This window comes from Scyliorhinus canicula, chromosome 9, assembly GCF_902713615.1.
Source record: "Scyliorhinus canicula chromosome 9, sScyCan1.1, whole genome shotgun sequence".
Lineage (NCBI taxonomy): Eukaryota > Metazoa > Chordata > Chondrichthyes > Carcharhiniformes > Scyliorhinidae > Scyliorhinus > Scyliorhinus canicula.
Window position 1 is genome coordinate 44,038,197 of NC_052154.1, and position 27,100 is coordinate 44,065,296.

At 45.8% G+C, this 27,100-nt stretch overlaps 2 protein-coding genes across 4 annotated transcripts in view; both read right to left on the bottom strand.

Moving 5' to 3' along the window:
* vstm2b (V-set and transmembrane domain containing 2B) overlaps window positions 1–16,743 on the bottom strand; it is an 80,571-nt gene extending 63,828 nt beyond the window's left edge. Inside the window, exons 1-5 of one of the 3 annotated variants that reach the window (XM_038806629.1) lie at window positions 15,260–16,729; window positions 14,375–14,559; window positions 12,715–12,747; window positions 11,811–12,183; window positions 5,181–5,215 (exon numbers count right to left, since the gene is read on the bottom strand). In XM_038806629.1, coding sequence (XP_038662557.1) covers window positions 5,181–5,215; window positions 11,811–12,183; window positions 12,715–12,747; window positions 14,375–14,559; window positions 15,260–15,332 — 699 coding nt within the window. In that variant the 5' untranslated portion in view covers window positions 15,333–16,729. Of the gene's footprint in view, window positions 1–5,180; window positions 5,216–11,810; window positions 12,184–12,714; window positions 12,748–14,374; window positions 14,560–15,259 lie in introns of all 3 variants that reach the window. The other 2 variants (XM_038806627.1, XM_038806628.1) reach the window with 2 other exon arrangements.
* A 5,379-nt stretch (window positions 16,744–22,122) lies between these two features.
* Window positions 22,123–27,100, bottom strand: part of LOC119970971 (ninjurin-2-like) — a 70,109-nt gene continuing 65,131 nt past the window's right edge. The window contains exon 5 of the mRNA XM_038806080.1: window positions 22,123–22,333. Within this exon, the coding sequence (XP_038662008.1) occupies window positions 22,186–22,333 (148 nt within the window). The 3' untranslated portion in view covers window positions 22,123–22,185. The remainder of the gene's footprint in view (window positions 22,334–27,100) is intronic.

Here is a 27,100-nt window from a genome sequence, read left to right on the forward strand (position 1 = left end):
CTACTCTATCAGACACTAGAGAACAACTTTTAAAACTGCAAGAGAAGGCAACCAATAGACACAATAAAAATTTGAAGTTTACAGTTGAGACAATAGGTTGAGGCTGTCAGGGTCAATCAGAAAACTGACTTCAGTGAAACAGGCAGGATTCCCATCAAGATCGTCCCACATTTTGCCTTTGTTTTGAATGGGTCCATGCTTTTTGCTTTCATTGGTGAGGGTTGGGGCATCAATACGATGGCAAACCTGGCTTCACAGATCTCTGGGCTTTAACCTGATTACGTCTGCTGGGAGGGCTCTGGAACAGGGTGAACTTTGTGGCGCTTGACGCAAATCCAGTTTCAAGCCTCTCCCAGAGTTTTCAAAACATAGTGGAATTTGCGGCAGACCAGAAAATCGCCCTCAACATCCAAGCACCATTATCAGAGAATTCCGCCCATGCTCTTGAAAGCGTTTATGTAAATGTTGCCGCAGTCACAGAGGACCATTGGCTGCTCTCCCCATAAAGCTGACTGGTGGTGATTTAACCTGAGGGTCACCACACCAAGGTGAGGAGCAAGATTGGGAAGGCGGAGCCTTCATGAATAGCCTTAGCCAGAACTGGAATTGAATCCACACTGTTGGCATAGCTCTGTGTCACGAACCAGTTGTCCAGCCAAATGAGATAACTGACCCCCGGAAAGTGATTAGACTAAAATTGCTTCCCTTAGATTGCTCTTGCTCTTCAAATGGCACAACACTGAATATAACTGACAAAATATAAATGAAAGGCCGACAAGTCCTCTACTGAAAGATGAAATGTTCTTTCCGGGGGGTCAAGATAAAGTCTTCATGGGCATCGTCAATGGCATAGTTGGGCAATTCTTTTTTTAAATTTAGAGTACCCAATTCATTTTTTCCAATTAAAGGGAAATTTAGCATGGCCAATCCATCAACATTGCACCTCTTTGGCTTGTGGGGGCAAAACCCATGCAAACACAGGGAGAATATGCAAACTCCACATGAACAGTGACCCAGAGCCGGGATCGAACCTGGGACCTCGGCGCTGTGAGGCAGCTGTGTTAACCACTGCGCCACCATGCTGCCCCAGTTGGGCCAGTTCTACGACAAGATATCTTTGAATGACATGGGAGTGCTCCTGGCTTGAATGGTTTCCCCTTATAATTGATCCATAAGGGGTCTATTGCAAATTTCAGTTGCGCTTCAAATTTCTTTTCAAATCTCCCACATGTGTGCCCACGATGTTTAATTGCAGCAGGGCGGAAAATATTAATTCGGGCCAGTTCAACTCCTGTCTGCATGACGATCAGGCTGGCATTGAGGTGGAGACGGAGGCTGTGTCCGAGAACATTAACTGATCTCACCATGGTGAATAATTAATTACTCTACATTCAAGGATAAAGCACAAATAATCAAGTTGGTGAAAACATGCCTGAGGTATTGAAATCATTACGCACAAGAGGTATTCTTTGCCCCTTTCCCTCTGGTTATTTAAGGTATTGTGTCTTAACCAAAGACCTATTTCCTGTCTTGCTCTGAGAGCTCTCTGACTGATCCCCACCTAGCAAAAAATGCCCTGCACCAAGAAAACGGAAACATGACACTAACTTAGAATTATTGAATTGCTTACCTTATTTAAGGAGGGATATACTTACATTAGAGGCAGTTCGCAGAAGGTTACTTCCTCGAATGAAGGGATTGTTTTATAGATTAAACCTATACTCATTATAATTTAGAATTAATTTAGAACATTGAAACAAATACAATTCTGAAGGAGCTTGACAGGGTAGATGCTGAGAGAATGTTTTCCCTTGTGGGTGAATCTAGAACTTGGGCATCATTTCAGAATAAAAGGTCTATCATTCAAGATAGAGAGGGGATGGACTTTCGTCTCTCCGAGCATCTTTGGAATTCTTCACCACAGAGAGTTGTGGTGGTTGAGTCATTGAAGATATTCAAGTCTGAGAATGACAGCTCTTCAAACAGTGGGGGAGTTAAGGGTTTTGAGAAACAGATAGGAAAGTGGAATTAAGGGCAATTTCAGACTGGCCATAATCTCATTAAGTGACAGAGCTGGCTTGAGGCTCTGTATAGCTTACTTCTGCTCCTATTTCTTATCCTCTTGATATATGGGCAGAATTTTACATTCTCCCGCTGGTGGGTATACGGGAGGTGGCCCATAAAATTCCTCAGATGGCCTTCCCACTGAGCTCTCAACTGAGGGTCAGAAGTCCCATCTCCAGTACATTAATGCTTATTAGAGAGTTAAATGACTGGGGGATGCCAGTATCTGCAGGATGCACTTGTCGCTAACTCTTCGATGGCTAGAAGCGAAACATTGTTATCCTGAAAATTGCGGTCCGTGGTCTTAATCATCCAGTAGTATCGCATAGAAGGAAGCCATTTGGCCTATCGAGACTGCGCTGACTTTTTCGAAGAGCAATCAAGTAAGTGCGACTGCGCCCGCTCATTTCCCACATCCCTTCAGGTTCTTTTTTACGTCATGTCTTTTCCCAATTCCCGTTTTGAAGGTGACTCCTGAATCTCTATCGGCCACCCTATCAGACAATGCATTACAAATCCTGACCACAGCTTGTGTAAAAATATTCTTCCTCCAGTCACCTCTTCTTCACCAATTACCTAAATTTTTACCCTCTACTTATCACCGTTTCAGCCAATGGAAATAGTTGCTCTTTCTTCTATCTAAATCCTTCATGATTTTAAACGCTTCTTTAATATCTCCTCTCAACCTTCTCTGCTCTAAGGAGAACAACTCCAGCTCTCCAATCTTTCTACTGTAATCTATCAGCCCTGACAATGTTCTAATATATATCTTGTATACCCGTTCTTAAGATTTGGTGCCCTGAAATGAACCTTATATGCCCAGGGGGTTGAATTATTTTTATATTAATTTATATAAGTTTAGTTTAACTCCCTGGCTTTTGTACATATTTCAAAAGCCCAGGATCACATGTGCATTACTAACTGTTCTGCTACATTTTCCTACCGCCTTCAAAGATTAATGCACAAACAATCCCAGGCTTCTTTCTTCTTGCAGTCCATATAAGATGTTGCCATTTAGCGGTACATTATTTCTCCCCATTCTTCATAGCGAAATGCTTTTCCTGAGTTCACAAGCTGATCCACCCAGGTCCAAGTTAGCAGTATCTATTCTCCTGTTAGAAAAATCACACCTCCCATCTAAGGGCAGCACAGTGGCACAGTGGTTAGCACTGCTGCCTCACAGCACCAGGGACCCGGGTTCAATTTTGGCCTTGGCTGACTGTGTGGAGTTTGCACTTCCTTTTTAAAAAACATTAGAGTACCCAATTCATTTTTCTAATTAAGGAGCAATTTAGCATGGCCAATCCACCTCCCTGCACATCTTTTTTGGGTTGTGGGGGTGAGACCCATGCAGACAAAGGGAGAATGTGCACACTCCACACGGACAGTGACCCAGAGTTGGGATCGAACCTGGGACCTCGGCGCCGTGAGGCAGCAATGCTAACCACTGCGCCACTGTGATGCCCTAAGTTTGCACTTTCTCCCGTGTCTGGGTGTGTTTCCTCCGGGTGCTCCGGTTTCCTCCCACAGTCCAAAGATGGGCTGGTTAGGTGGATTGGCTGTGCTAAATTGCCCCTTTGTGTCCAAAGATGTGCAGGTTAGGGGGATTGGCCATGCTAAATTTTCCCTTACTGTCCAAAGATGGGCAGGTTAGATGGGGTTACGGGGATAGGGCAGGGGAGTGGCCCTAGGTAGGGTGCTCTTTTAGAGGATTGGTGATGGGCCGAATGGCCTCCGTCTGGACTGTAGGTATTCTAACCAGCTGGTACAACTTCTGCAAAGGGTCCAGCTTTGAGCACAGTGTAGAAGCCGTCAAGTAACAATAGAAAATGTGATAGATAGCTCCCGGCAAGGATATAGAATTTAAAAGGTAAATTCCAGTCTTTTCTTAAAGTGATAACCTGTGTGGCATAAATGATTGGATGAACATTTACCCCTATAGACGTCCAAAGAAGTGTCAGAAAGACAATGCCTTGCACAGCACTGAAAGAACAGTTTATGCCCATTTGGGAGACAGAACATAACTCACTGTAAATGAATTCATTTTGAGCTGCTGGGTCAGCCTCCAATATAAAACAGTGTTTCATAGTTCATTATAACCAAGGCTTTGATATTTTCCTACATTACCACAGTGACGACAAATAAAAAGTACTTTGTTCACTGAGTGCACTGGGACGTTCTGAGGTTATGAAAGGAACCATATAAATGTAATTCCTTCTTTTTTTTTGCTTTTGTGGAGAAATAGATGAAATTGTGGAAAGCGATTCCAAAAGCACTAATAACAATCCCTAAATCAAAAATAATAAAATGTATGTGACTTAATTATCATAAACTAATGACCCCAATTATGGAAAATTAAAGAAAATAACAACCCTCTCATTTTTATAAGCGGGAGCACAGATTTTCCATTTTCATGAAAACAGGGAATTTCAACATTTAGAAATTCACAAGACAGCGGTAAAATTTCCAGGAATCCCAATATAAACAATATAAACCGTAAATCAGTAGTTCTAAGAATTGAAGGGAAGGACATTGGATACATAACTCTGAGCACCACATGCATGAATCACAGTACTGAGATTTCATGTTCTTAACTTGCTTGACTTGATTGAGCAATTTTGCTTTACAATTTTGACAGCTCTTAAGTGGATCATGAGATGGCAAGCAGTGCATCATTTTATGTGGAAGAGACATAGTTATGAGGGATATGTCGATCTTGAATGTATTTACTCTCTTGTAGTTAGAAGTGTAGCAATGGGAAGACAGTGGGAAAGAGATTAAAAAGCAGATCAAATTGAGAAAACAAAGAAAATAATGAGATTAATGCAATATTTTAAATGTTAAAAAAATCTTCTAAGGACTGAAAATTAATTGGCTTCTATAACATTCATATACACAGATACATACAGACATGCAAATGTACCTATATACAAATATTGCAAAGGACTACTTTTGCTTTATTGAAAATCTAAGGTTTGGGCCATAACTTTTGGCTGCACAAATACCATAACAGAGAAATAAAGAAAAGGCCTGTCATGACTAGCTGAGGTAAGTGCTCAGGTTTAAACTCAGACAATGTTATTTTCAAAGAAGTCAAACAACCTTGTATTATTCACCTTACCTGAAGTTAGTGTCTGTGTTGGTTTCCCACCTGCAAGGAAAGCAAATGCATGACAATGTTTAAGCAGCCATTGTGTTCTCAGACTGTCTCATAACTGCATTGTTTTTCTTCCTCTTCCATATTCAAAACCATCCGTTTTGAGTGCAGCGATATTGAAAAGTCCAAATGATCTGCCCTAACCTTATTGCCGCATTCTACTTTTATGAAGGCAGGGAATGTCAGATTGAGGTTGAGTGGGAGGCTGGTGGGGCTTTAGTGAATTTTATTATACTTTCCATATACATGATTTAGCATAAGGCACACAGAGGTTAGATAGAATATTGTCAGACACAAAGTAAAGCTCCAGTCACATTCGCTCAAATATTTTTCCTTAACTCTAGTCAGAAGAAAAACCCTACTGTAACCACATTTCAATTTCTCATACCAATCATCATTGTGGCTTTTTTGAGTCTGACTGCCAATTTAATGCCAATTACTGCAGAATTATGGGCAGTTTTGTGGTGAGGGCCTATTAACTTCAAAACTCATTTAATTACGGGCCAGACAGTTTTTGAGAGAAAGGAGGCTATCACACCAACAGCTTGGGCTGGATTCAAATCCAGGTTTGAAGAGAAAGACCAGTGTACTAATCAATTGTAACATTTTTAAAAAACAGTCACATAAAACAATCGTGACAAATAATTTAGTGAAAATTGTTAACTTGAGCATGCACGTTACTCTGGAGCAATCTCAGCCTTGAAAGGATATGGCCGAATATTGGGCCATAACTTCCGAGCTCCCCAGCGTCGGATTTGGGGTGTGCTACCCCTATGATGCGTTGGGGAACCCCTCTCGAACTTCACAGGGTAGAGTCTGCTCACTCCCTATTGAAAAGGCCCAGATCGAGCTCCCACAGGACTCGCCACAAACCCTGGCCCCAGGGAATTTCCCCACCTCACCCACTAAATAATCACTTTAAGAAATGTGTGTATAGCAAATAGCTTCAGTGATGTCATTGTGTGGGTGGAGCTGGGCTGTTGTTCTGGCTTTTACTTTCGTTTTGAGCTGGGAGCTGTTTGTGGCTCTGTGTTTTACTTTCGTTTTAGACAGTTGGGAGCTGCATTCAGAAAAAGGTTTATTTTGGTCTTTCTCTCTATATGTTAAAAGGTGTCCAGATCACTTGATAATTTATAAGTGATACCTGTTTTCTGTGAAGAATGCAAACCTACTGTTTTGTGGAAAAAGGGATTGTCGATTTATGGGTGTTGTTACTTGAGTAAAAACAGTAAAAGAAAGTTATTGAGGGGTATGTTTTTCTGGAGAACTTAGCTGTGTGTGGCGGGGAGATGTATGTTTATAGTTGATAAAAATGCTTATTGCGTGTGTTTATAAAATGTTAATTGCATTTGTAGAATAAATTTTGTTTTTGATTTCAAGTGCTTAAGGCCTCTGTTGCATAACACCTGAAAAGTAGGCCCTTGTGCACCTCATAACCAAAATCTATAAACAGTTGTAGGTCAGGTGAACTCCATGATATACTTTGGTGTTCTCTAAACACTGGCCGATAACAAATGAAGTCAGCAGATGACCTACTGGTACCAATCCACCCACTTTCACTTGCCACCACAAAAAATCTCATCAGTATTAATGTTAAGAGTGGAGTTGCCTTTGATGAGACACCAATGAGTGATATCTGACTCCAAGTTGAAGAGTTTTAGTCCCATGTAAGGCTCCACATTGAATAAATCCCCCTTCTTTATTTTCAGCCCCACAAGAGTTGAAAATCTGATCTCACATGTGTATATTGTAACAGCAACATCAACCTTGCCAATAAAACTATACTTTTTTTACTCGGAATTCTGGTTCTGTGATGCCACACGATGGTGGAGGTAAGGATTCTACTCTGTTTGCCTAGATCATGGCATTGGACATCAGTGAGTTGCATTTTGGACCAGTAGTTGGACTACCTGGAGGACCCTTGTGGACTATCCTTTAAGAACCACTGAACTAGAAGAACCAGGGCAATTGCAAGATCCAAATTAAACAAGATTAAATATAGAGCACCTCAATTTTCATCAGGCTTCTTGTACTCGTGATAATGTGTTGAAACATGGCCTTCTGTATCAAAGTCCTAGCCATCAGCTGTCTCAAACATCTGTGGATAACATTTTATCCTGACAAGTAAACACATCACTAACTTCCTTTGCGGATTCAGTTGGCAGATATAATGAGGAGCTGAGTCAAACAGCTCAGGAACATCCCAGATTTGATCTTAGGCCTCGACTAATCCCAGCCAATGCATAAGTACAGCTGTCACAACTGGCCTCACTCTTCAGTAAGAAAGGAGGAACAATCAGCAATGGTCAATATCGAGCACCGTTATTCTGGACATCAGAGCAGGAAGGGACTGGGCTCAGCTGTAACGGCATCACAACTTTTCAATGGCAGTTTATTCACATCTCTCACAAATTTAATAATCAGGCCATAGCTCTTACCTTTGAATACTCCACCTTCATTCCTTTATCTAGCAACAATAATGAATAATCAATTTTCACCCACTGATAAGCTGCAAGTAGTTCCAGAGGTTTGTGAATATGATCTTGAATTTAATTACATTTTGAGAGTAAATGATCAATTTTGTGACACAGTTGACCAACTGGAGTGGAGGTAATAACTACATAGATAAAATAGCAAATCAAAGAATTAAAATAATTTGGTGTAAATTATAAAGCTAAGAAATGTATCAAAAATGTCAAGTTCTGTAATATGTTTCAGCCATGGGAGAGTCCTGCACTGACTCACCTCCCAATTGAATTGCACAGGAACTCACTCGTGTGTGCTCTTTAGAAACACGGCACAAAGTGCACACTTCAGTGGCAGACTGAGGGACAACTGGGTAAGAGCTTTGCTTTCACATGACTTGGCCACTTGTCTTATCAATATTTTTATCATACATTTCAAGAAGTATGATAACACCAATAGCGGGACCAAAACGCATTGTAGCACCATGCCTCTGACAGGGTAAAGGGAAAAGGCAAAAGGGATAGGCCCTGGGTCTGGGTGGAACCAAGTAACCAAGTAACACCTCCAAAACTGCAGAACAATGCTCTAACAAATTCCAGGCCCTCAGCATGGCAGGCAAGGTAACACTATCTTCATGCCCAACCTGGACACTCGCATATTTTACTATCTTAAAGCAACACGTGCACAACTAACACTTTACAATTTTCCCTGGCTTTAATATAACTGCACTTTATTGACTCTACCAACCTCATATCCCCCACATTCCTTCCGCCAACTTTCACATGCCACTGATCACAGATTCCAAAACCTTACCCTGACTTACCATAGAATTGTGCAGGACCAGTTGGCACATAATGCCTGCCATGGGTAGAGCACCTCCTTAGAGGAAAAACCTTGAGAACTTGTGAGAAAGCTGTTCGCTCTTACTGTGGCAGATGGCAAAATTGACAGCAGCTTGAAAGTGCCATGTGTCATATGACAAACTGAACACATACAATATCGCTTTGGCATTCCATGTAGCTACACATTTCTACCATTTAATCCCAGAAGAGTGATAGACGCCCATTCTTAACTTCCACTCTTCCTTCTTGTATATTCACCAAGGTGAAGGTAGTGAAACAAATGACGAGTCACAGTTACAGGATACTGCCAAACCTCTCAGCAGAACGACACTGGTGGATTATAAGACGTGACACCAATTTCCCCACTCAAGACCAAACTAACATGAGACAAGGGCCGCCTCATTCGCATGTACAGAAGGAAGAGCATGATCCTGCTGCTAAGATGGCACTTAGCAGGAGCGTTAGAATAGAAAAAAGGCACTAATAGGAACCCAGGGGAAGCACAGCGTTAGGAAAGATTTGCATAATTGTGTGTATTTCAACTGCTATCACAAAATAGACCAAATGCTGAGATGGTGCTTTGACATTCATAGAGGTTATCCAAACAGGAAAGGATGCATACATTTAGTACTGACTTACACACACTGATGATTGCCATTAACATAATATGGGCAAAGGGGGCTGAGGTGCTGTCATGTAACGGGATGAATGATGGATTGAAAACATGCCCGTTTCAGTACTTGTGGGAGCAAGAGGTCAGGCTGTAGTAGCAAAGGCGAACTGTGTTACACAGAAGGCTTCAAAAGACAATCTGTTTTCCCATTCGCATTACAGTGGTCACTGAGGATTTGCCTGCATCTTGCTCAACTGGATACTATGATGCACGCTGTTCGAGTTCCAACTGAGCAAGGGTCTCCTTGTTACCCGTGTCAAAGTCCAACCCTTCCGAAAGTGCAAAGCTGTGAATAGCACATCATTATGCCTTATCTAAAGTGTATTGCAGTATGCCTCAGAACCTGCTTTGGCAGCAAAAATCATGCTTTTAATATGCGGAGTGTCCTCCCAACATGCCCTATTTTAAGATTCCATTGTTTGCGCACTTTTACTGAGCCCAAGAGCCATGGGAGCAGAAGGTAGAACTTATCAGCCAGAATCTATCAATTGATTTGATTATTTTCCCTGATGAGGCTTGATAGGGCTGAGCTATGAAGGAGAAAAGCATTGGGCCAACTTCCTGCATATCAAGCAGCGACACTCAAAATCTTCTGATTGTTGTCAAACATGGTTTGTACAGTGAGGTGGTAGTAGCTGTTCTTCTTGCTCCAGTTGATTCAATGATCTGAGGACACCCTCAAAGCAGCGTGGGTGATAGTGATTAGATCCTGTGTTTTGAAGAACCCAGTAACCCACAAAACTGTTGAATCTTTCTCACTGTTGTCTTGCTACATTGCCAAAGGTGATGCATTGGTCCGCTCTCTAGTACAGGGTGTCAGTGACCTGATCAATGTTTGCTTCTTAACGCACACTGGTAAATCCTTTGTGGCTGCTTGCAGTGATCCAGTGCCATAGAAACTGAAGGATAATGGTCACGTTCATAACCACTGAGAATTCAAGTCAGGTGATTAAGCATGGCTTGGGGTCTTACTGCAGCACAGGTAGCCGCTCTGTTGTTCCATGGCTGGAATACACAGCTCACCGGAAGCTCAAAAGACCTTTGCTGCCTGTGCATTCCATCGGGGTGTGTGGGGGGAGTGGGGAGTAGGGGGGATGTGGCGGGGAGGCACTGTGGGGGAGGTGGGAGGAAGGATTACCCGATGTGCTGCATCTTCCAGATTGACTGACTGTCTCTCCTTTGCTCTAATCTGTGCTGGCCGTCCTCCTTCGTGATAATTGTCTGCAATTGTATGCCTATAAAAATGTTGTAGCTTCAGTTGCAAGGTAGCATGGTGGCTATGTTACTGGAATGGCCGTCCACGTAAACAAGCCTGCAATGTGAGCTCAAATCCCACTACAGAAATTGTTGAATTAAATCTGGAATAAAAAGCTAGTGCCAAAAATGGTAACCACGAGATTGCTGTAAAAACCCACCTGGTTCATTACTTTCCTGCAGTGAAAGGAATCTACCAGTCTTGGTACCCAGAGGATTTTCACTACAAGCAGATGTTTTCAGTGACACACTTATTTCTGCAAGGTTCCAAACATCCAAAGGTTGATATTATAAAGTACAGAACTGCAAGCTAAGTGTTTACTGGTGGAAATCATAGTTCCATATTTCTAAATGCAAATTAATCAACGGCAAACCAGCAAACGCGTGATTAGGTGTCAGCCTTGGCTCAACAGAAGTATTTTCACCCGTGGGTCAGACGCTTCTCAGTTCAAGTGGTACTGGAGGGGAGTGCACTCTGCAGTACTGAGGGGTTACTACACTGTCAGAGGTCTTTCACCTGAGATCTTGAACTGATACAGACCGTCTCTGTCCCTCAGGTGAATGTAACAGCTCCCACTCTTTCAGGGGGGAACAAAGGAGTTCTGCCCAATTTTTATCCCTCAACTAACGTAAGTGAAACAGATTAAATGTTCATTATGTCATTGCTATTTTGGGATCTTGCTGTGCAGGATTTGCAATTTCGACCTGTGGCTACAGTTCGGAAGTACTTCGTTAGCCAGTGAAGCAGCCTGGAATGCCCTGAATTTGTTAAAAGTTGTGATTGAATGCGCAAGCCCTTCTTTGTTATGCAACCCGGCAGGAATCTGGTCAGACACATCTTGGAAACTGCGGACATAATGACACAACCTGTGAGATATCCTGCTGGCTATTATCGAAATATAAGGCGGCGCGTTTAAACTCGTAAGAACACGTTTGAAAACCGTTCGCACGTCCTGGGGATGAACGGTATGAAATGAAAAGAAAATGAAATGAAAATCGCTTCTTGTCACAAGTCGGCTTCAAATGAGGTTACTGTGAAAAGCCCCTAGTCGCCACATTCCGGCACCTGTTCAGGGAGGCTGGTACGGGAACTGAACCGTGCTGCTGGCCTGCCTTAGTCTGCTTTAAAAGCCAGCTCTTTAGCCCTGTGCTAAACCAGCCCCTAAATCTAAGAAAAGGTAATCCATTAACTGTCTATTTTGTTTTCCACTGATGCCGCCTGACCTGCTGGGTATTACCAGGATTTCCCATTTTTTATGTCAAATCCCCAGCACACCCGGAGTAATGGACTTGCACTTCAGCACACTGCACATCCCACTGACTGCCCACATGGTGGCAATGGAGCTCCACTTACCGGAGGTATGCTGTCCGATCATGGCTGCGTTGCCCGGGGGCGGGGAGACAGAGGTCGAGGCCGGGGTGGATGAGGAGACGGCCTCGCTGCCGGAGCCCGCTTCTGCCACTCGCCGCTTGTCAGGGCCCGGAGCCGGGGTGGATCGCACGCTGCCCCTGCGGGGTCCGTTGCTCTGAATGTGGGAGACGGCTTCGGAAGCTTGCATCTCCGGGCTGTAGCGGGCTGTGACCCGTAAGGTGGCCTGGGCTTTGTGTTCCTGAGTTTGGTCGTCAATAAAGTCGGTGACTCGACATTCGTAGACACCCTCGTCCTGCTTCTTCACGCCAGAGAGCCGCAGCTTGTGCGAAATGTCATTGCCCATCACCCGGACAGTCTGCAGAGGCACAGAAAAGGGGCTGAGAACACAGAGCTACAAGCACACGAAATAAACTATAAACAATCAACATGCAACAAAAAAAGTCAAAGTAAATCGACAATTAAAGCCGCGGTGCCAACACTATTGTGGAAAATTAACGTGGGCGGGATTTTTAATTCGGACACAGATGTAATAGTGCAATTTAACAATAGTGCAAAATAATGGCCAAATGATGACGATGTTTGAATTGTACCAAACGTCTAACTAATTAAGGGAAATGGTAAAAATTGCAGCCGAAGAAATATAAAAAGTCAGATAAAAGCTTCCTCTCTTTGTCCTCTATATTGCTAGCGGGGTATTTCTAGAGGAATTCTGTGCGGACAGCAACCCAGCGTTATACAGATTTCAATGAGAAAGTGCAAGGACGCGGATGGGCCACTCCAGTTTCGTGTCCTCCGCCTTGTTTTCAGGGTAATTATTGCTTCACGTTCAAATGATTGTTTATAGGGCCATGTTTATTAACAACACGTAGTGGAAAATAACACTTACGCTTATCTTGGTAGCATCCTTCTTCAATGGTACCTGGAACAATTAAAGACATTGGATCAAATTCTCCAGGCAAAGGCACCAAAGCTGAAAGTCAAACCTTTCTGACTGATGTAAGCAGAAGGAAAAGGTTATCAGAAACAAGAGTGGAATGTCATTTCTTGATCTTGGGTTTTTTATGGTGTCGATTGCCCTGGGCAATAAATTATGCATTTAACTCGTGCTCCGGTTCTAGCCCAGGTTTTTTTTATATACCACAAATTGAGTGAGATTGATGTAACGTCAGCAATTATAATATAATTAACACACCCGATTGCCAGCACATTGGGGATATTATTAATCCGTTTTCAAATGATCGACTGACGCCATCAACTAGATTACATGTAGCAATGTATTGTTACCACTGGCAGTGTATGGTTGATGAATTACAGTGTCACAGACAACGTTACCGTCCACTATGTCCCCAGCTTGAGGATGATTAATACAGGTCGAGAGGAGCCTGATATTTGGACATGTGGCAGCTTTCCTATCGAGGGGAATAACGGAGAGATGAAACTGAAGCTGCCGTGTTTCAGAAAGCCGTGCCTCTCACTAGAACACCTCTGTCCCCAAACATCCCTCACGCTTGGTCCCCGCTGTTTTGTTCAAAGGACCAACACAAACGCGACATTCCCCAGTCTATATGTATTTTTACTCCTGGTATCGTGTGCGCCCCGCATGGAAGCGGAGTACAGTTCCAGGATGGCTACGTCCTCTTGGATTAGGGCTGGAATCAAAGCCATGATTTCCATTCAGGTACAATACCATGTAGCTCTGGTACATGCCGGAGTATGTTGTTGTTCTCCAGCTCTTCCATATCTTCAATTTCCAGGCTATTTATCCTCATGTCCTTCCCACACTGTCAATCTCGGGGCACTGACAAGTCTACCCACACCTTTTCCTCGATCCCCTCAGTCCATCCCAAGGAACTGCGCGGAATGTAGCCCAGGCTTTTACCCCGGGTTATTGCTCCTTTGCTTTCTCACCCACAATCTACATTTGACTGTCTCAGGAATACGCATCAACCAGTCAGTCCTGGTTCCATTGTAAGCCGACTGTGACAGTGGCAACTCTGAAATTGTGCCTGCACTGCGTTTGAAACCCTATCTCTTGCTCAATGATTGATCGAACCAAGAATATTCCCATCTATCTCTACTTTCCACAAGAAACCCGAAACGGGATCCAAAAAAATCCTAAACTTGACCCCTATAAGTATTTACATTACCTTAGGCTTCTTACTGTTGAGCGAGGCTATGGCGCGCTGTCTTTCAGGGATATCACCTTGAAAGTTGAAACCTAGACTGATAATGGGTTCCATTAGGGACTGCAGTTTGGTGGACTCCCTGGATTACTCGCTTACCCTTGGCCTGTAGTTTACAAGAGTTTTTTGTTGTTTAAGAATAAATGCCTCTGCCATAAGCTTGCCGGAATCATTTCTCTTTCCCGTCTCCATAACTTGGTCCTCATTCCCGCTCTTGGCAAATGCCTTACGCCGCACAGACAGGCACACGAGGGTTTCCTGAAGGTTATCGCATTTTGCTCCAGCACTGACTCCCTGAACGCCCTGGGAGGCCCGCCCGCTCCAAACTCCCCTCCTCGGACGGGTTTTGTCTGGGGTGCTTACCTTTGGCCTCCTCGCCTGGGCACCCAGGGTCAGCTCGTGTGCCAGTTCCTTGGCAGCTTCTTTCAGGTACCACCACTGGATCTCCAGCGAATACGAGGTGGTCCCGCTGGCTCGAAACGCGCAGGACATCTCAATGTCATCGCCTTCTTTCGCGGTTACATCCCGGGGGACTTCAAGAAATTTCGCTGACAGACAAAAGGGAATAATATAAGGCATGGTTAACAGATAAAACAAGTCTTTGGAGAACAGTTCCCCATCATGTCAGTGAAATGTTCAAATTAGATGGGAAGCCTACATTGTTTGAGTTACTTCTATTACTTCTCTTCCTGTGTAAGTAATCATTTGGCTTTGCCTATACAACAGGTATGATAGTTAAACGCCTTGCATCCAACATTTCTTAGATATAACTTTTGCTACCGGTATTTAAAAACAATCGCAATATTATAACATTTTGGATGAGAAACATCCAGACAGCACCCATGTTTCCCAGCTCTCAAAATGCAAGTTTAAGTGAAAATCAAATGTTTATAAATGAATAATGGATGGTCGAAATATTATAGCATAACCTCTGAGTTGGTCTATAAACAGGACACACTGCAACTCTTAAAGCCAGAGACTGATGAGTGAAGATCTGTTTAGAGTCTATCGTCAGCTTTATCAGCCCCCAGTGCAGCGGGTTTGAGACGAAGAAATCTGTAATATACCCAGCCAACACTCGCCAGCTATTTCTGCCCTTTAGTCCAACGTCGCCCGTACACTTTCTCTCTTATTTTTTTTGGCTCATTTGTTGGTTCCAGTATACTCAGCCTGATTAAAACTATTGATACTCATCCAGCTCTGACAATGATAAAGATGCCTGCCATCAGTTATAAAAACAGCACTCACCCTGAACACAGAGCAAAAGTGGCGCGTTCAGCATCAAGTAATAGAGGATATTGGCGATCCCGCGATTTCCCATCTCATCGGGACTTTTAATGTACAGAACAAATGCCAGCGAAGTGTTAGATGTGGAGCCTTCTGCAACGCTGCAATCCCATCCCAGTTTCCAGAGCCTCGCTTGCCAAGGTTACAGATGTGGATCGCCAGGCTCGCTCCCACTGCCTTCAAGAGCAACTACGCGCGATCGACAACTTGATCGGACCTCTTCGATTTCCCCCTGGTGCTGGGAACGCAGCCGCTGGTATCTGAGCGAAGGAGCCCAGCCTCACAAACACGTCTTGCTTGAATTCATATTGGGAATAGGTGGGTTCAGAAGCAGCCGTTACTTGCCCCGCCAGAAGGGGCTGGATGTGGCCTCAGGGAGGAGCTGGGGGCAGGGGAATGATTCCGAGCTGGATTGCTTAGCACCCATTCCCGTGCGGGTCAGAAGTGTCTGCTCGCCAGCAAAGAGCTCACCCAGGCACCTCCAGGGTCCTGCGCGTCTCACAGAATGTGGGGGGGGGGGGGGGGGGGGGGGGGTCTCGCCTTCTCTCTCTGACTCTCCCTCTCGCTGCTGCTGCTGCCTGCCACTTGGTGGGATTTCGCGGCAGCAGAGGTGAAGAGGGCTGCCGGCACCTCAGAGGAACAGCAGCAGCAATGAGCGCTTCCACACAACACCAAGATCAAAGACAGACAGGAAAATCTCAACCAACAGGCAGTCAGAGGAGGGGGGGGGGGGGGCAGAGACGAGCTCGATCGGCTCCTACATCAACAGCCTCCACAACCTGTCCGCACAATAAATGCAACTGACGTGTCACGTAATGGATGCAGCAGCAAAGCAGCCCAAAGGAGCCCGAATTGTCTCTATCTCTTGCACCGTATGTCCCGCGCACACAGAGTAAATATCTCTCAGTCAGGGGGTGCTCACACACTCACACATACATGCTGTTGCAAAACAAGGTGCACGCTGAATGGTGATGCATTAGGGGGTCCTACACTTAGATAGCCCCTAGGCATGATAAGTAAGAGCCGTGCCTCTGCCTGGGTTGTTTTTTTTTCAAAGTTTAATCCAGAATGAGTTTAGCTGCGAGGATTTAGAGGGCGAATTTAAATCAGATTTGTGTTTCCCAGGGTGAAGTTCAAGGGCGTTCTCTTCGAAAATAGCACGCAGCACGAATTAGGGCATTCTCTCCAACCCACAAGACAATGTCGGAAGCTGCATTTTTTGAAAGTTGGTGACACATTCGGCAGCCTCGACTCTTTCCCAGTTAGTAGACCCAGCGGTTAAAATGCTGCTTCCAGTCCAGGCTGTTCATCCTGTTGTCCACGGAGAAGGTGGGGAGATAATAAAGCGCATCATTCCGATACCATCATTTTTGTCATTTGAATTTTGGCTATTCCCCTTGCCCCTTCTGATTAGTTATTTATGGTCCACACCCATTATTACACATCACACGACCCAAACTGGAATATTAACATCTAAACACCGTCTCTTTGAGGTGCATGGTGCAAACTCGAAGCAGTTAGTTATCCCTCTTGGAAAAGTCTCAGTAGTATACTGTGCGTCTCCACAACCCCCTCATTTAGTCCAGCCTTTATTTGCAAGGTCTCTTTCTCATTACGCAGCTGTTTGTTTCAAAGGTCATAAACCACAATAAGATCTGCCAGCGAAAGCAGAATATCCGATTATTTTGGCGTGAGTCGGATATCTCCAGCTCAGGTTTGCAATGATTACTGAATCATTTCACAAATGTCACTCCCGCCATTGCATGGGAACTGGAACATCAAGAGGCTGTTCAATTGAAAAGAGCTCTTGTCCTACTTCACCTTGCTCCAAGGTGGGTCCTGGAGGTGGGGCAGCTGGTGAGGCGGGTGGGTGGGACGCTTGGACTTGTGCACGCTCTTTCTGTTGCTTATGCTTGGCTTCCAAGTGCTTCACTACGTGATGTTCACCGAGGTGGTTGACACCTTTGCAATGCTTCTTCTCCAGTTTATATATTCCAGGGGAAGCCATCCCCACTAGTCGGTGAGAATGTTGCATTTATTTACAGTAAGAAGTCTTACAACACCAGGTTAAAGTCCAACAGGTTTGTTTCAAACACGAGCTTTCGGAGCACGGCTCCTTCTTCAGGTGAAATTCACCTGAAGAAGGAGCCGTGCTCCGAAAGCTCGTGTTTGAAACAAACCTGTTGGACTTTAACCTGGTGTTGTAAGACTTCTTACTGTGCTCACCCCAGTCCAACGCCGGCATCTCCACATCATGGCATTTATTTAGGGAAGCTTTTAGAGTCCGTGTACCATTTCTTCAGCTCTCCTAGTCATTGCTCGGCATTGCGGAGCTGGGAGTAGAGGACTTGTTTCAGGGGTCGTGTGTCAGGCATGTGGAAATGTAAGTCAGTTGGTCGAGCATGACCAATGCCTCAATACTGGGGATATTGGCCCAGGACAGAATGCTCACAGTGTCACACCTATCCTGCCAATGGATTTGCAAGATTTTACAGAGGCAACATTGGTGATAACTGTCCATTTGAGGTGTCCCCGTCTATTTTCCGTGTTTCTGATGCATAAGAAGGCCGGTGACCATGGCTGTTCTGTAGACCATGAGCTTGGTGCTGGATTTGAGGTTTCAGCCTTCACAAATTCAGTTCCTCAGGTGCGCTGCGCTGGTGCATTGGAGTTGATGTTGGATTTCATCGTCCATGTCCGTTCGTGCTGAGAAAAGGCTCCAGAGGAATGAGAAATTGTTCACATTGTCCAAGGGATCTCCATGGATCTTGATGTTTGGGGAAGTGTTGGGTGGCAGGAGCGAGCTGGTAGAGAACGTTTGTTTTCTGGATCTTCAGTCTGAGGCCTATTCTCTCAAATGCCTCGGTGAATGTGTGGACAATGGTTTGTAGCTCGGCCTCTGAGTGTGAATACACACAGGTGTCATCTGCAAATTGCAGCTCAATGACAGAAGTTGGGGTGGCCTTGGTTCTGGTCTGGAGGCATCAGAGGTTGAACAGTTTCCCGCTTCTTCTGTAGGTTAGTCACACTCCAGCCATGAGCTTCATGGTGATGAGGTGGAGTGTTGCAGTGAGGAAGATGGAGAAGAGCATTGGTGTAATGATGCAGCTCTGTTTGTCCCCAGTTTGCATTCGTATTGAGTCTGTGCTGGATCCATTGGTGAGGATCATGGCTTGCATGTCATGCTGGAGCAGGTGAAGAAAGGTGCTGAATTTCTACAGATAGCCAAATTTGAAGAGGATGCTCCAGAATCCCTCACGTTTGACAGAGTAGAAGGTCTTGTGAGATCAAAGAAGGCCATGTACAGAGGTGGATGCTGCTCCCTGTACTTTTCCTGGGTTTGTTGCATGCTGAAGATCGTGGGGTTGTGCAGAGATGGCAATGGGTTGTGTGTTGCGGGATCGTCAGCACATGAATTGAGGACCGTGCCTTGGACAAGAATGTCCTTGAAGTGTACTCTCCAATGGGTGTTGACTGTCTCTCTATCATTGATGACCAATTCTCCATTTTTGGCTCAGTGGTGTAGGTGACTGGGTACTCGGACCGTAAATGGCTTTAATTGAGTTGAAGAAGCCATGTAGATTATGGTTGTCCGTGGCTGCGCATGTCCAGGGTGGCGGCCTGCAGCAGCCGCACCGTATGACATGGTGCTGGCCACGTGCAGACCTGGCCTGCCAAAAACGTCCCCCCTGTAACCCCCTCACCACCCCTAGACCACCCCTCACCAGTCCCCCCAGCCCCTGCTAAAGCCCCTGCTGCCAATGGAACTGCTCCCCCCCCCCCCCCAACTGCTGTAGCGCTGGACGCAGTCCGCAGCCACCATGTGAGGTCTCCAAAAGTTGAGAGGACACGCGCCCTACGCTGCCGGGGACTCAGCCCATTGGGGGCGGAACATCGGGGGAGGGCCTCAGGTGATATCCTGAAGCCATCCCGACGGCATGCAGGGTACTCCTTGAGTATGCCATTTTTTTTTTTTTTTTTTCTTTTTTTTTATAAATTTAGATTACCCAATTATTTTTTCCAATTAAGGGGCAATTTAGCGTGGCCAATCCACCTACTCTGCACATTTTTTTTTGGGTTGTGGGGGCGAAACCCACGCAGACACGGGGAGAATGTGCAAACTCCACACGGACAGTGACCCAGAGCCGGGATCGAACCTGGGACCTCAGCGCCGTGAGGCGGTTGTGCTAACCACTAGGCCACCGTGCTGCCCTGAGTATGCCATTTTTGAGGGGGCGGAGCATCGCAACAATGGCGCCACCTCCGATTCCAGCGTAAAAGTGGATTCTCCGGCTGACCGCCGAACGCGATTTTGGCGTCGGCGATTGGAGAACCCAGCCCCTTGTGTTTACAGTCTTCAAGTTGCTGGATATACTGATCATTCTTGTCAGACCAATCTTGGTGCTTTCTGGTTGAGAGCCCAAGCATTTCCTCGCAGGTGCTGACTACGATGGCGTTCAACATCAATCGCTGTGGGCATTCTGTGGCTCTGGCTAGTTGTTTGTTGTCAGGTTAGCTGTGAGGTGCTGGCTGAGTAGGTCCATCTTCTTGGGGTCTTTGAGTCCAGTGACATGGAATCTCCTGCGGCAGAGATTTTTTTTGCCTCTGTCGGTTTGAGGCTAGTTTGATGGAGATGGTAGAGCGGATTAGTTGGTAGTTAGTCCAGGAGTCTTCGGCTCCGGTCGTGGCTTGGGTAATGTGGGCATCTTTGTGGTCCTGTGCTTGGGTGATGATGTTGTCTGTTAGTTCCCAGTGCTTGGAGCAGGGGCGTTGTTGTGAGTTCTTGTGCTTGTCCCTCTGGCGGAACAAGGTGGTCGTTATGACAAGGTCATGTTCTAGGCATTTCATCAGCAGGAGGACTCGTTAAGATTTGTTTTCCCTACATTCCCTGCCTAACACACCTTTCCAAAGATTCGCATCCCTCTTTGTTCTGGCACTGAAGCTGCCAAGGAGAATCAGCTGTCTCGCTTTGGGACTCGGGACAGTGTTTGGTTGAGGCTGGAGTAGAATGCCCCTTTTGTCTTGTCCCTTGGGTCAGCGCATAGGCATTGGCGGCTGTGCTGTGCTGCTTCTAGGCCTGAGTGAACCATAGAATCATGAGGCACTCACTTACCCCACAGGGAGATTCACTGAGATGGCCGAGAATTCGTTTTTTTACGGCAAAGGTCTTGGCTCAATGGCAGGGAAATCCAAGGCAACTGGAGACCAGGCTCTGCTGTCGGACTGGAACTAACACACGCTCATCACGGGGCAGCACGGTAGCATTGTGGATAGCACAATGGCTTCACAGCTCCAGGGTCCCAGGTTCGATTCCGGCTTGGGTCACTGTCTGTGCGGAGTCTGCACATCCTCCCCATGTGTGCGTGGGTTTCCTCCGGCTGCTCCGGTTTCCTCCCACAGTCCAAAGATGTGCGGGTTAGGTGGATTGGCCATGCTAAATTGCCCTTATTGTCCAAAATTGCCCTTAGTGTTGGGTGGGGTTACTGGGTTATGGGGATAGGGTGGAGGTGTTGACCTTGGGTAGGGTGCTCTTTCCAAGAACCGGTGCAGACTCAATGGGCCGAATGGCCTCCTTCTGCACTGTAAATTCTATGATCTATGATCATCCACCAGTCTGTCTGTCAGCGGTGTCACTTTTGAATGACAATAATATCACAGGGATCACTGAGCTGAAACTTTTGTTTCTCTCTCTACTGGTGCTGCTAGACCCGCTGAGTATTTCCAACATTTCCTGCTTTATTTCAGCTCCATCTCATTGACATTTATCAGGCACAGCGTGGCAGGTTCTGGGTAACTGGAGCCATACTGCAAATCGACTGCACCCCCTCTTTATTTCAGTGTTAACCTGGGTTCACTGCCATTTACCAGGTAGGTGCAAGAGGAAACCTACAGCCAAACATTCCAAATTAAGCTGTTTTGCTTTATTTTTAAAATTCTTTCCTAGTAAAGCCCATGGCATTTTATATTTCTATGCGAGGGAGTATAATCTTTTGATAATCCCTCGTGGGTTATGACTTCAGAGGACTCGCTTTGAATTAATCTCAGAAGCTCAATGGGTTGATCGACACGCCGCTGTATTGCCATTTCAACTCACACGGACCAATGGGCTGAGCACGAATTCGATAATGTAACATTGCAACAGAAACTGCTGAATAACACTAAGCAGGGCAGGCAGCATTAGTGCAGAGAGTGTGTGTGGTGGTGGGGGGGGGGGGGGGGGGGGGGGGCTGCAGTGGGCAGGAGAACTAGAAAGTGATCGAGTTAATCCCGCCTTCATCCAGCTGAATCTTTCCAGCTTTGGTTTGGTTTCACGTTTCCAGCGTCTGCAGCCTTTTGGGGTAAACTCGGCTTTTGGAGCAGCACCATCTGAACTAACATGGATTCAACTGAGGAGTGAATCCCACACTTCTGATATTATCATCCAGAAAACACACACACACACATACAACAGGATTACAAACTTCGGTAGCTAACCCATTCCAAAGGGAGTTGTAAATGAATTCGGCAAAATGACGATGTGGACAAAAAAAAAGTTTAAATTGGTAACCTCTGAACTATGACCTTTTGAGAATGGTTCAGTTTAATGGTTAATGTGAACATCGTTTTATATTCCCAGAGCTTTGAGGCAAGTGATGCATCTCACAGAATTCCTTTCTCCAATGATTTGCTAAACACATATAGAAATACCTTTACAAATAACAGCGTTATGGCGCCAAACCTGTGCTGTACAGCAGTGTGTGTGTGTGTGAGAGTCAGTGAAAAGAATCGTTAACAGAGAGACAGCATCCACAGGCGGCAAACAAAAGAACGGGGTGCTGGAGCCGTTTGCTATCCACAGTTACACTTTATTTCTCTGCAGCTGGTTTTATTGCGTGCACAGGCAATGGTCAACAGTTAGTACAGGTGGCAACTTGACTGTGGCGCTGCTCCTCCGGCGTGGAGTGGGGAGAGTTGAACCAAAATGAAGTGATGAAAACATTGACAGCTGTGATCACCAGGATCAGGCCGGTTACAATATTATTCAGCAGATGTACTCTGTAAACAAAGAGTAAAGAGCAAGGAATCAAATGCATCAAGGTCATGGCGGAAGACATGCTGACATTTTTTACACTTGGAGGCTGAATGAAAGGTCCTAAATCCCTTACGTTACCTGGAGTGAAGGAAGCACTGTAACCAGTTGGGGCAGATATAATTAGCATTTATCCGGTTGTGAACCAGTGGCAGAGTAATTTGGGGGGTGGTGCGGGTGTGTGGCTGGGGCATGATCCCCCATCCAACCATCCCCGCAATCACCTGATGGTTGGTCCATGACGTTTTGGATGACTGTCTCCATTTTACTACCAGGAACCTTTGTCACCAGATGCAGCCATGTGCAATGAGCAATTTCACCCCAATCAGAGAAACATAGAAAATAGGCCAGGAGTCCATTCAGCCCTTCGAGCCAGCTCCACCATTCATTATGATCATGGTTGATCATCCAACTCAATAGCCTAATCCCACTTTCCCCCATATCCTTTGACCCCCTTTGCCCCAAGTGCTAAATCTAACTGATTCTAATATTTTGCCCTGAACTACTTCCTGTGGTAGAGAATTCTACATGCTCACCACTCTCTGGGTGAAGAAATATCTCCTTATCTCTGTCGTAACTAGTTACCCTGTATCCTCAGACCGGGGGCTCGATTCTCCGACCCCCCCCCCCCCTTGCCGGATCGGAGAATTTCCGGGGACCGGCATGAATCCCGCCCCCGCCGAATTCCCGCTGCTGTCATGCCGGTCCTGCCGGCGTGAATCAAACCACCTCCCTTACCGGTGGGACCAGGCAGCGCAAGCAGGCTCCGGGGTCCTGGGGGGGGCGGGGCAATCTGGCCCTGGGGTGTGCCCTCATGGTGGCCTGGCCCACGATCAGGGCCCACCGATCCGCGGGCGGGCCTGTGCCATGGGGGCACTCTTTTTCTTCCGCGTCGGGCATCAGCCTCTACGATGGCCAACGCGGAGATGACCCTCCCCCCCTGCGCATGAATGGGGATGACATCAGCAGCCGCTGATGCTCCCGCACATGCACAAACTTCTGCCGGCCGGCGGAGTTCCTTCGGCCCCGGTCTGGCATGGCGCCAAAGGCCTTTCATGCTTGCCGGCGGCACGCCAATCACTCCGGCGCGGGCCTAGCCGCTCAAGGTGAGGGCTTGGCCCCTAAAGGTGTGGAATCGGGCAGCCCAACGCCAGAGTGCATCACGCCACTCCATTCCGCCGGGACCCCCCGCCCCGCTGGGTAGGGGTGAATCCAGCCCAGGATTCTGGACATACCCACCTTCGGGAACATCCTTCCTGCACGTACACTGTCTGGTCCTGTTACCATTTTATAGATTTCTATGAGATTCCCTCTCATTCTTCTGAACTCCAATCCATAGCTCTGTGAATGTTGGATACACAACAAAACAGTTTGGGAAAACAAATCCCCATTAAATTAACAGCCTCACTGAGAGAGACTGTTAGAATAACGAGCTGAAAAGGTTCAATCTGCTGTGGAATGAAACTGGGCTTTTGGGGGTATGGGGACATTGGTGGAGAGGAGTAGCTGGGGTTCATAACGGTGATTTTCTTAACTCATGTCACTGGAAAACATTTAGTGCAGTTCAGGAGAAAGTGGCAGAATAGGTTATCACCGAGTCTCTATCATTTGATGTTGCCTTTGGATTTTCAAGGATAGAGTTTGTTCCGTGTCTTCGATAGATGCAGGCCTGTCAAAGGCATGTGGTTGAGGCAAGAGAGTGTAACCACCCACCTAATTTTCCAGATCACTGATGGCTGGCAGCCCAGGACAAGGGGCATCAGCAAATGTGGCGTTTTGCCTGCCTATGGACCATTACCAGCCCCAAGGTCCATGACGATCCAAGGGCAGGCCTCTTTGACAACTTTTCTCAGAACACATCTTTTGTTTTAGTTTTTCCAATTAGGGGAAATTTAGCATGGCTAATCTACCTACGCTGCACATCTTTTGGATTGTGAGAATGAGACCCACGCAGACACAGGGAGAATGTGAAAACTCCACACAGACAGTGACTCGGGACGGGGATCGAACCTGATCCATCGGCAGGAGATACAAAAATCTGAGAACACGCACAAACAGATATAAGACAGCTTCTTTCCCGCTGTTACCAGATTCCTAAACAACGCTCTAATGGACTTATCTGATTAATACTACATTCCTGTATGCCGCACCTGATGGCAGTGTCTAGATATCTACATTATGCACCTTATGTTGCCCTATTACATATGTTCTTTTCTTTTCATGCCCTAAATGTTCTGTTTAAGCTGCACGCAGAAAAATACTTTTCACTGTACCTCGGTACATGAGACAATAAACAAATCCAATCCAATCCTCAGTGCTGTGAGGCAGCAATATTAAGCACTGTACTACCGTACCCCCCACTCTTAATATACTTAACATGGAATGGGAGGAAGGGCAGGAATAACGTCTCTCAATTGCTGTACTCATCCTGAGAATGCTTAGGAATTGTCTGATATTGCTACTAGATGCTCAAAGTACGCTGTTGATAATGTTTTAATCAGAACGCAAGTAGAATTTGCAAATCCACAATGGAGGAAGCTACCTGTGCAGTGACCTTGCAAAAATATCTTTACAAATCTTATAATTTTACTGCAAATAATACACAAAGTTCTTCTCTAATATGTCTAATTAAAATGTTCCCAACCCTCAAAACTAGTCAGCCGCAAAACCCCAGCAATGTCACAACAATAAATAAATCAATACATAATGGCATTACTTAATGTGATTAAGCACGTACTGTTATATTTGTTCATGCATCGAGCATAAAAACAGTTCAGTGGCATCACTAAAAATATTAAATCAGGTCTATCTTCTGCATCTAATTCAAATTGGCAGAACCTCTATCAGCTTCATTTAATAAATAATTTAATTTCCCACACAATTCAAAGGATATCTAGTGCATCCACTTGCAAGATTTCTCATTCTAGGCTCCATTAACACAGCAATTGTTTTACAAACACCCTGGAGTGAAATAGTAGCTTTGTGCTGAGACCACAGTTAAAAGATTTACATGTCCAAATACAAAGCAGTAAAAAGCTGGGAGATATAGTTTGGTATCCATTTCGCTGAAAATCACAGTACAAATCTATCGTGGTGATAAAATAATTATTACGCAAAGACAGTGATATCAAAAATCTTACAAAGGTTTTGCCAAAATGAACGAGCTGCTATGTGAACTGGACTATCTCTCTCTCCCTCTCTTCCTGTCTCTCTCATTTTTGAACAGAATTCATGGAACATGCTGGCATGAAATAACATGCTGGTTACGAGAGGTAATTTTCTTCTTGAGACACACTTCAACATTCTTTCGAAAAAGTGTAAGATCTAAACTTGGTTCAAAAGCCAATTACCCTGCACATTTTATTTTGCTGTCTGCAAGGTATACTGTAGACAGGAAACACCAGGTGATCTGTGTGGTAGTCGGTATTAGGGGTATTACGGTACTCAGGTTGATACTGTAAGACCATTGGTGTGGGAGTTACCTGAGACAGTAATATAATTGGTGAAGCCTGCCTGCTGGTTCCGCCCAGTAAGGAGGAGTATAAGAGCCTGTGTCTCCCTAGCAGCATACCTAGGAATTAAAAAAATTCCGCCTCTACTTCCTCCCTCACCTTTGCGCTGCCATGCTCCTAGGGTTAGATTTCCAATGTAACCTCCAGAGTTTAACTTTTAAATTCGGCAGCCCGAAACTCCCCCCTCACTGTCTGCAGCCTTCAACCCTCAAGGTCGATCCGCCTTTCCTTTTTGCGAACCTCACCCCGGATTGCAAACCCGTCGCCACCAGGAGCAGACGGTACAGTGCCCAGGACCGGACCTTCATTAGGTCGGAAGTCCAGCAGTTACTGAGGAAGGTATCATTGAGGCTAGCAACAGTCCCTGGAGAGCTCAAGTAGGTTGTAAAGACCGGGGAGAAGCATAGGATGGTCATCGATTATAGTCAGACCATCAACAGGTATACGTAGCTTGACGTGCACGCTCGCCCCCGCATATCTGATCTGGTCAATCAGATTGCACAATACAAGGTCTTTTCCATGGTGGATCTAAAATCCGCCTACCACCAGCTCCCCATCCGCCTGAGCGACTGCAAATACACTGCATTCAAAGCAGATGGGCAGCTCTATCACTTCCTAAGGGTTCCCTTCGGTGTCACAAATGGAGTCTCGGTCTTCCAATGGGAGATGGACCGAATGGTTGACCTGTACGATTTGCGGGCCACGTTTCCGTACCTTGATAACGTCACCATCTGCGGCCACGACCAGCAGGACCACGACACCAACCTCTGAAAATTCCTCCATACCGCAAAAATCCTTAATCTAACCTACAACAAGGACAAATGCGTATTCATCACCGACCGTCTAGCCATCCTCGGCTACGTGGAGCATGATGGAGTTAGAGGACCAGATCCCAAACGCATGCATCCCTTCATGGAGTTTCCCCTCCCACATTTTTCCAAGGCCCTGAAACGCTGCCTGGGATTTTTTTCACATTATGTCCAGTGGGACCCCAATTATGCGGACAAGGCCCACCCACTAATCCTGTCCACGGTTTTTCCCCTGTCGGCAGAGGCCCGCCAGGCCTTCAGCCGCATCAAAGTAGACATCACAAAGGCCACGATGCACGCAATCGATGAATCCCTTCCCTTAAGTCAGGAGCGACGTTCCAATGTAGCTCTGGTGGCCACCCTCAACCAAGTGGGCAGACCCGTGGCCTTCTTCTCACGCACCCTCCACGCT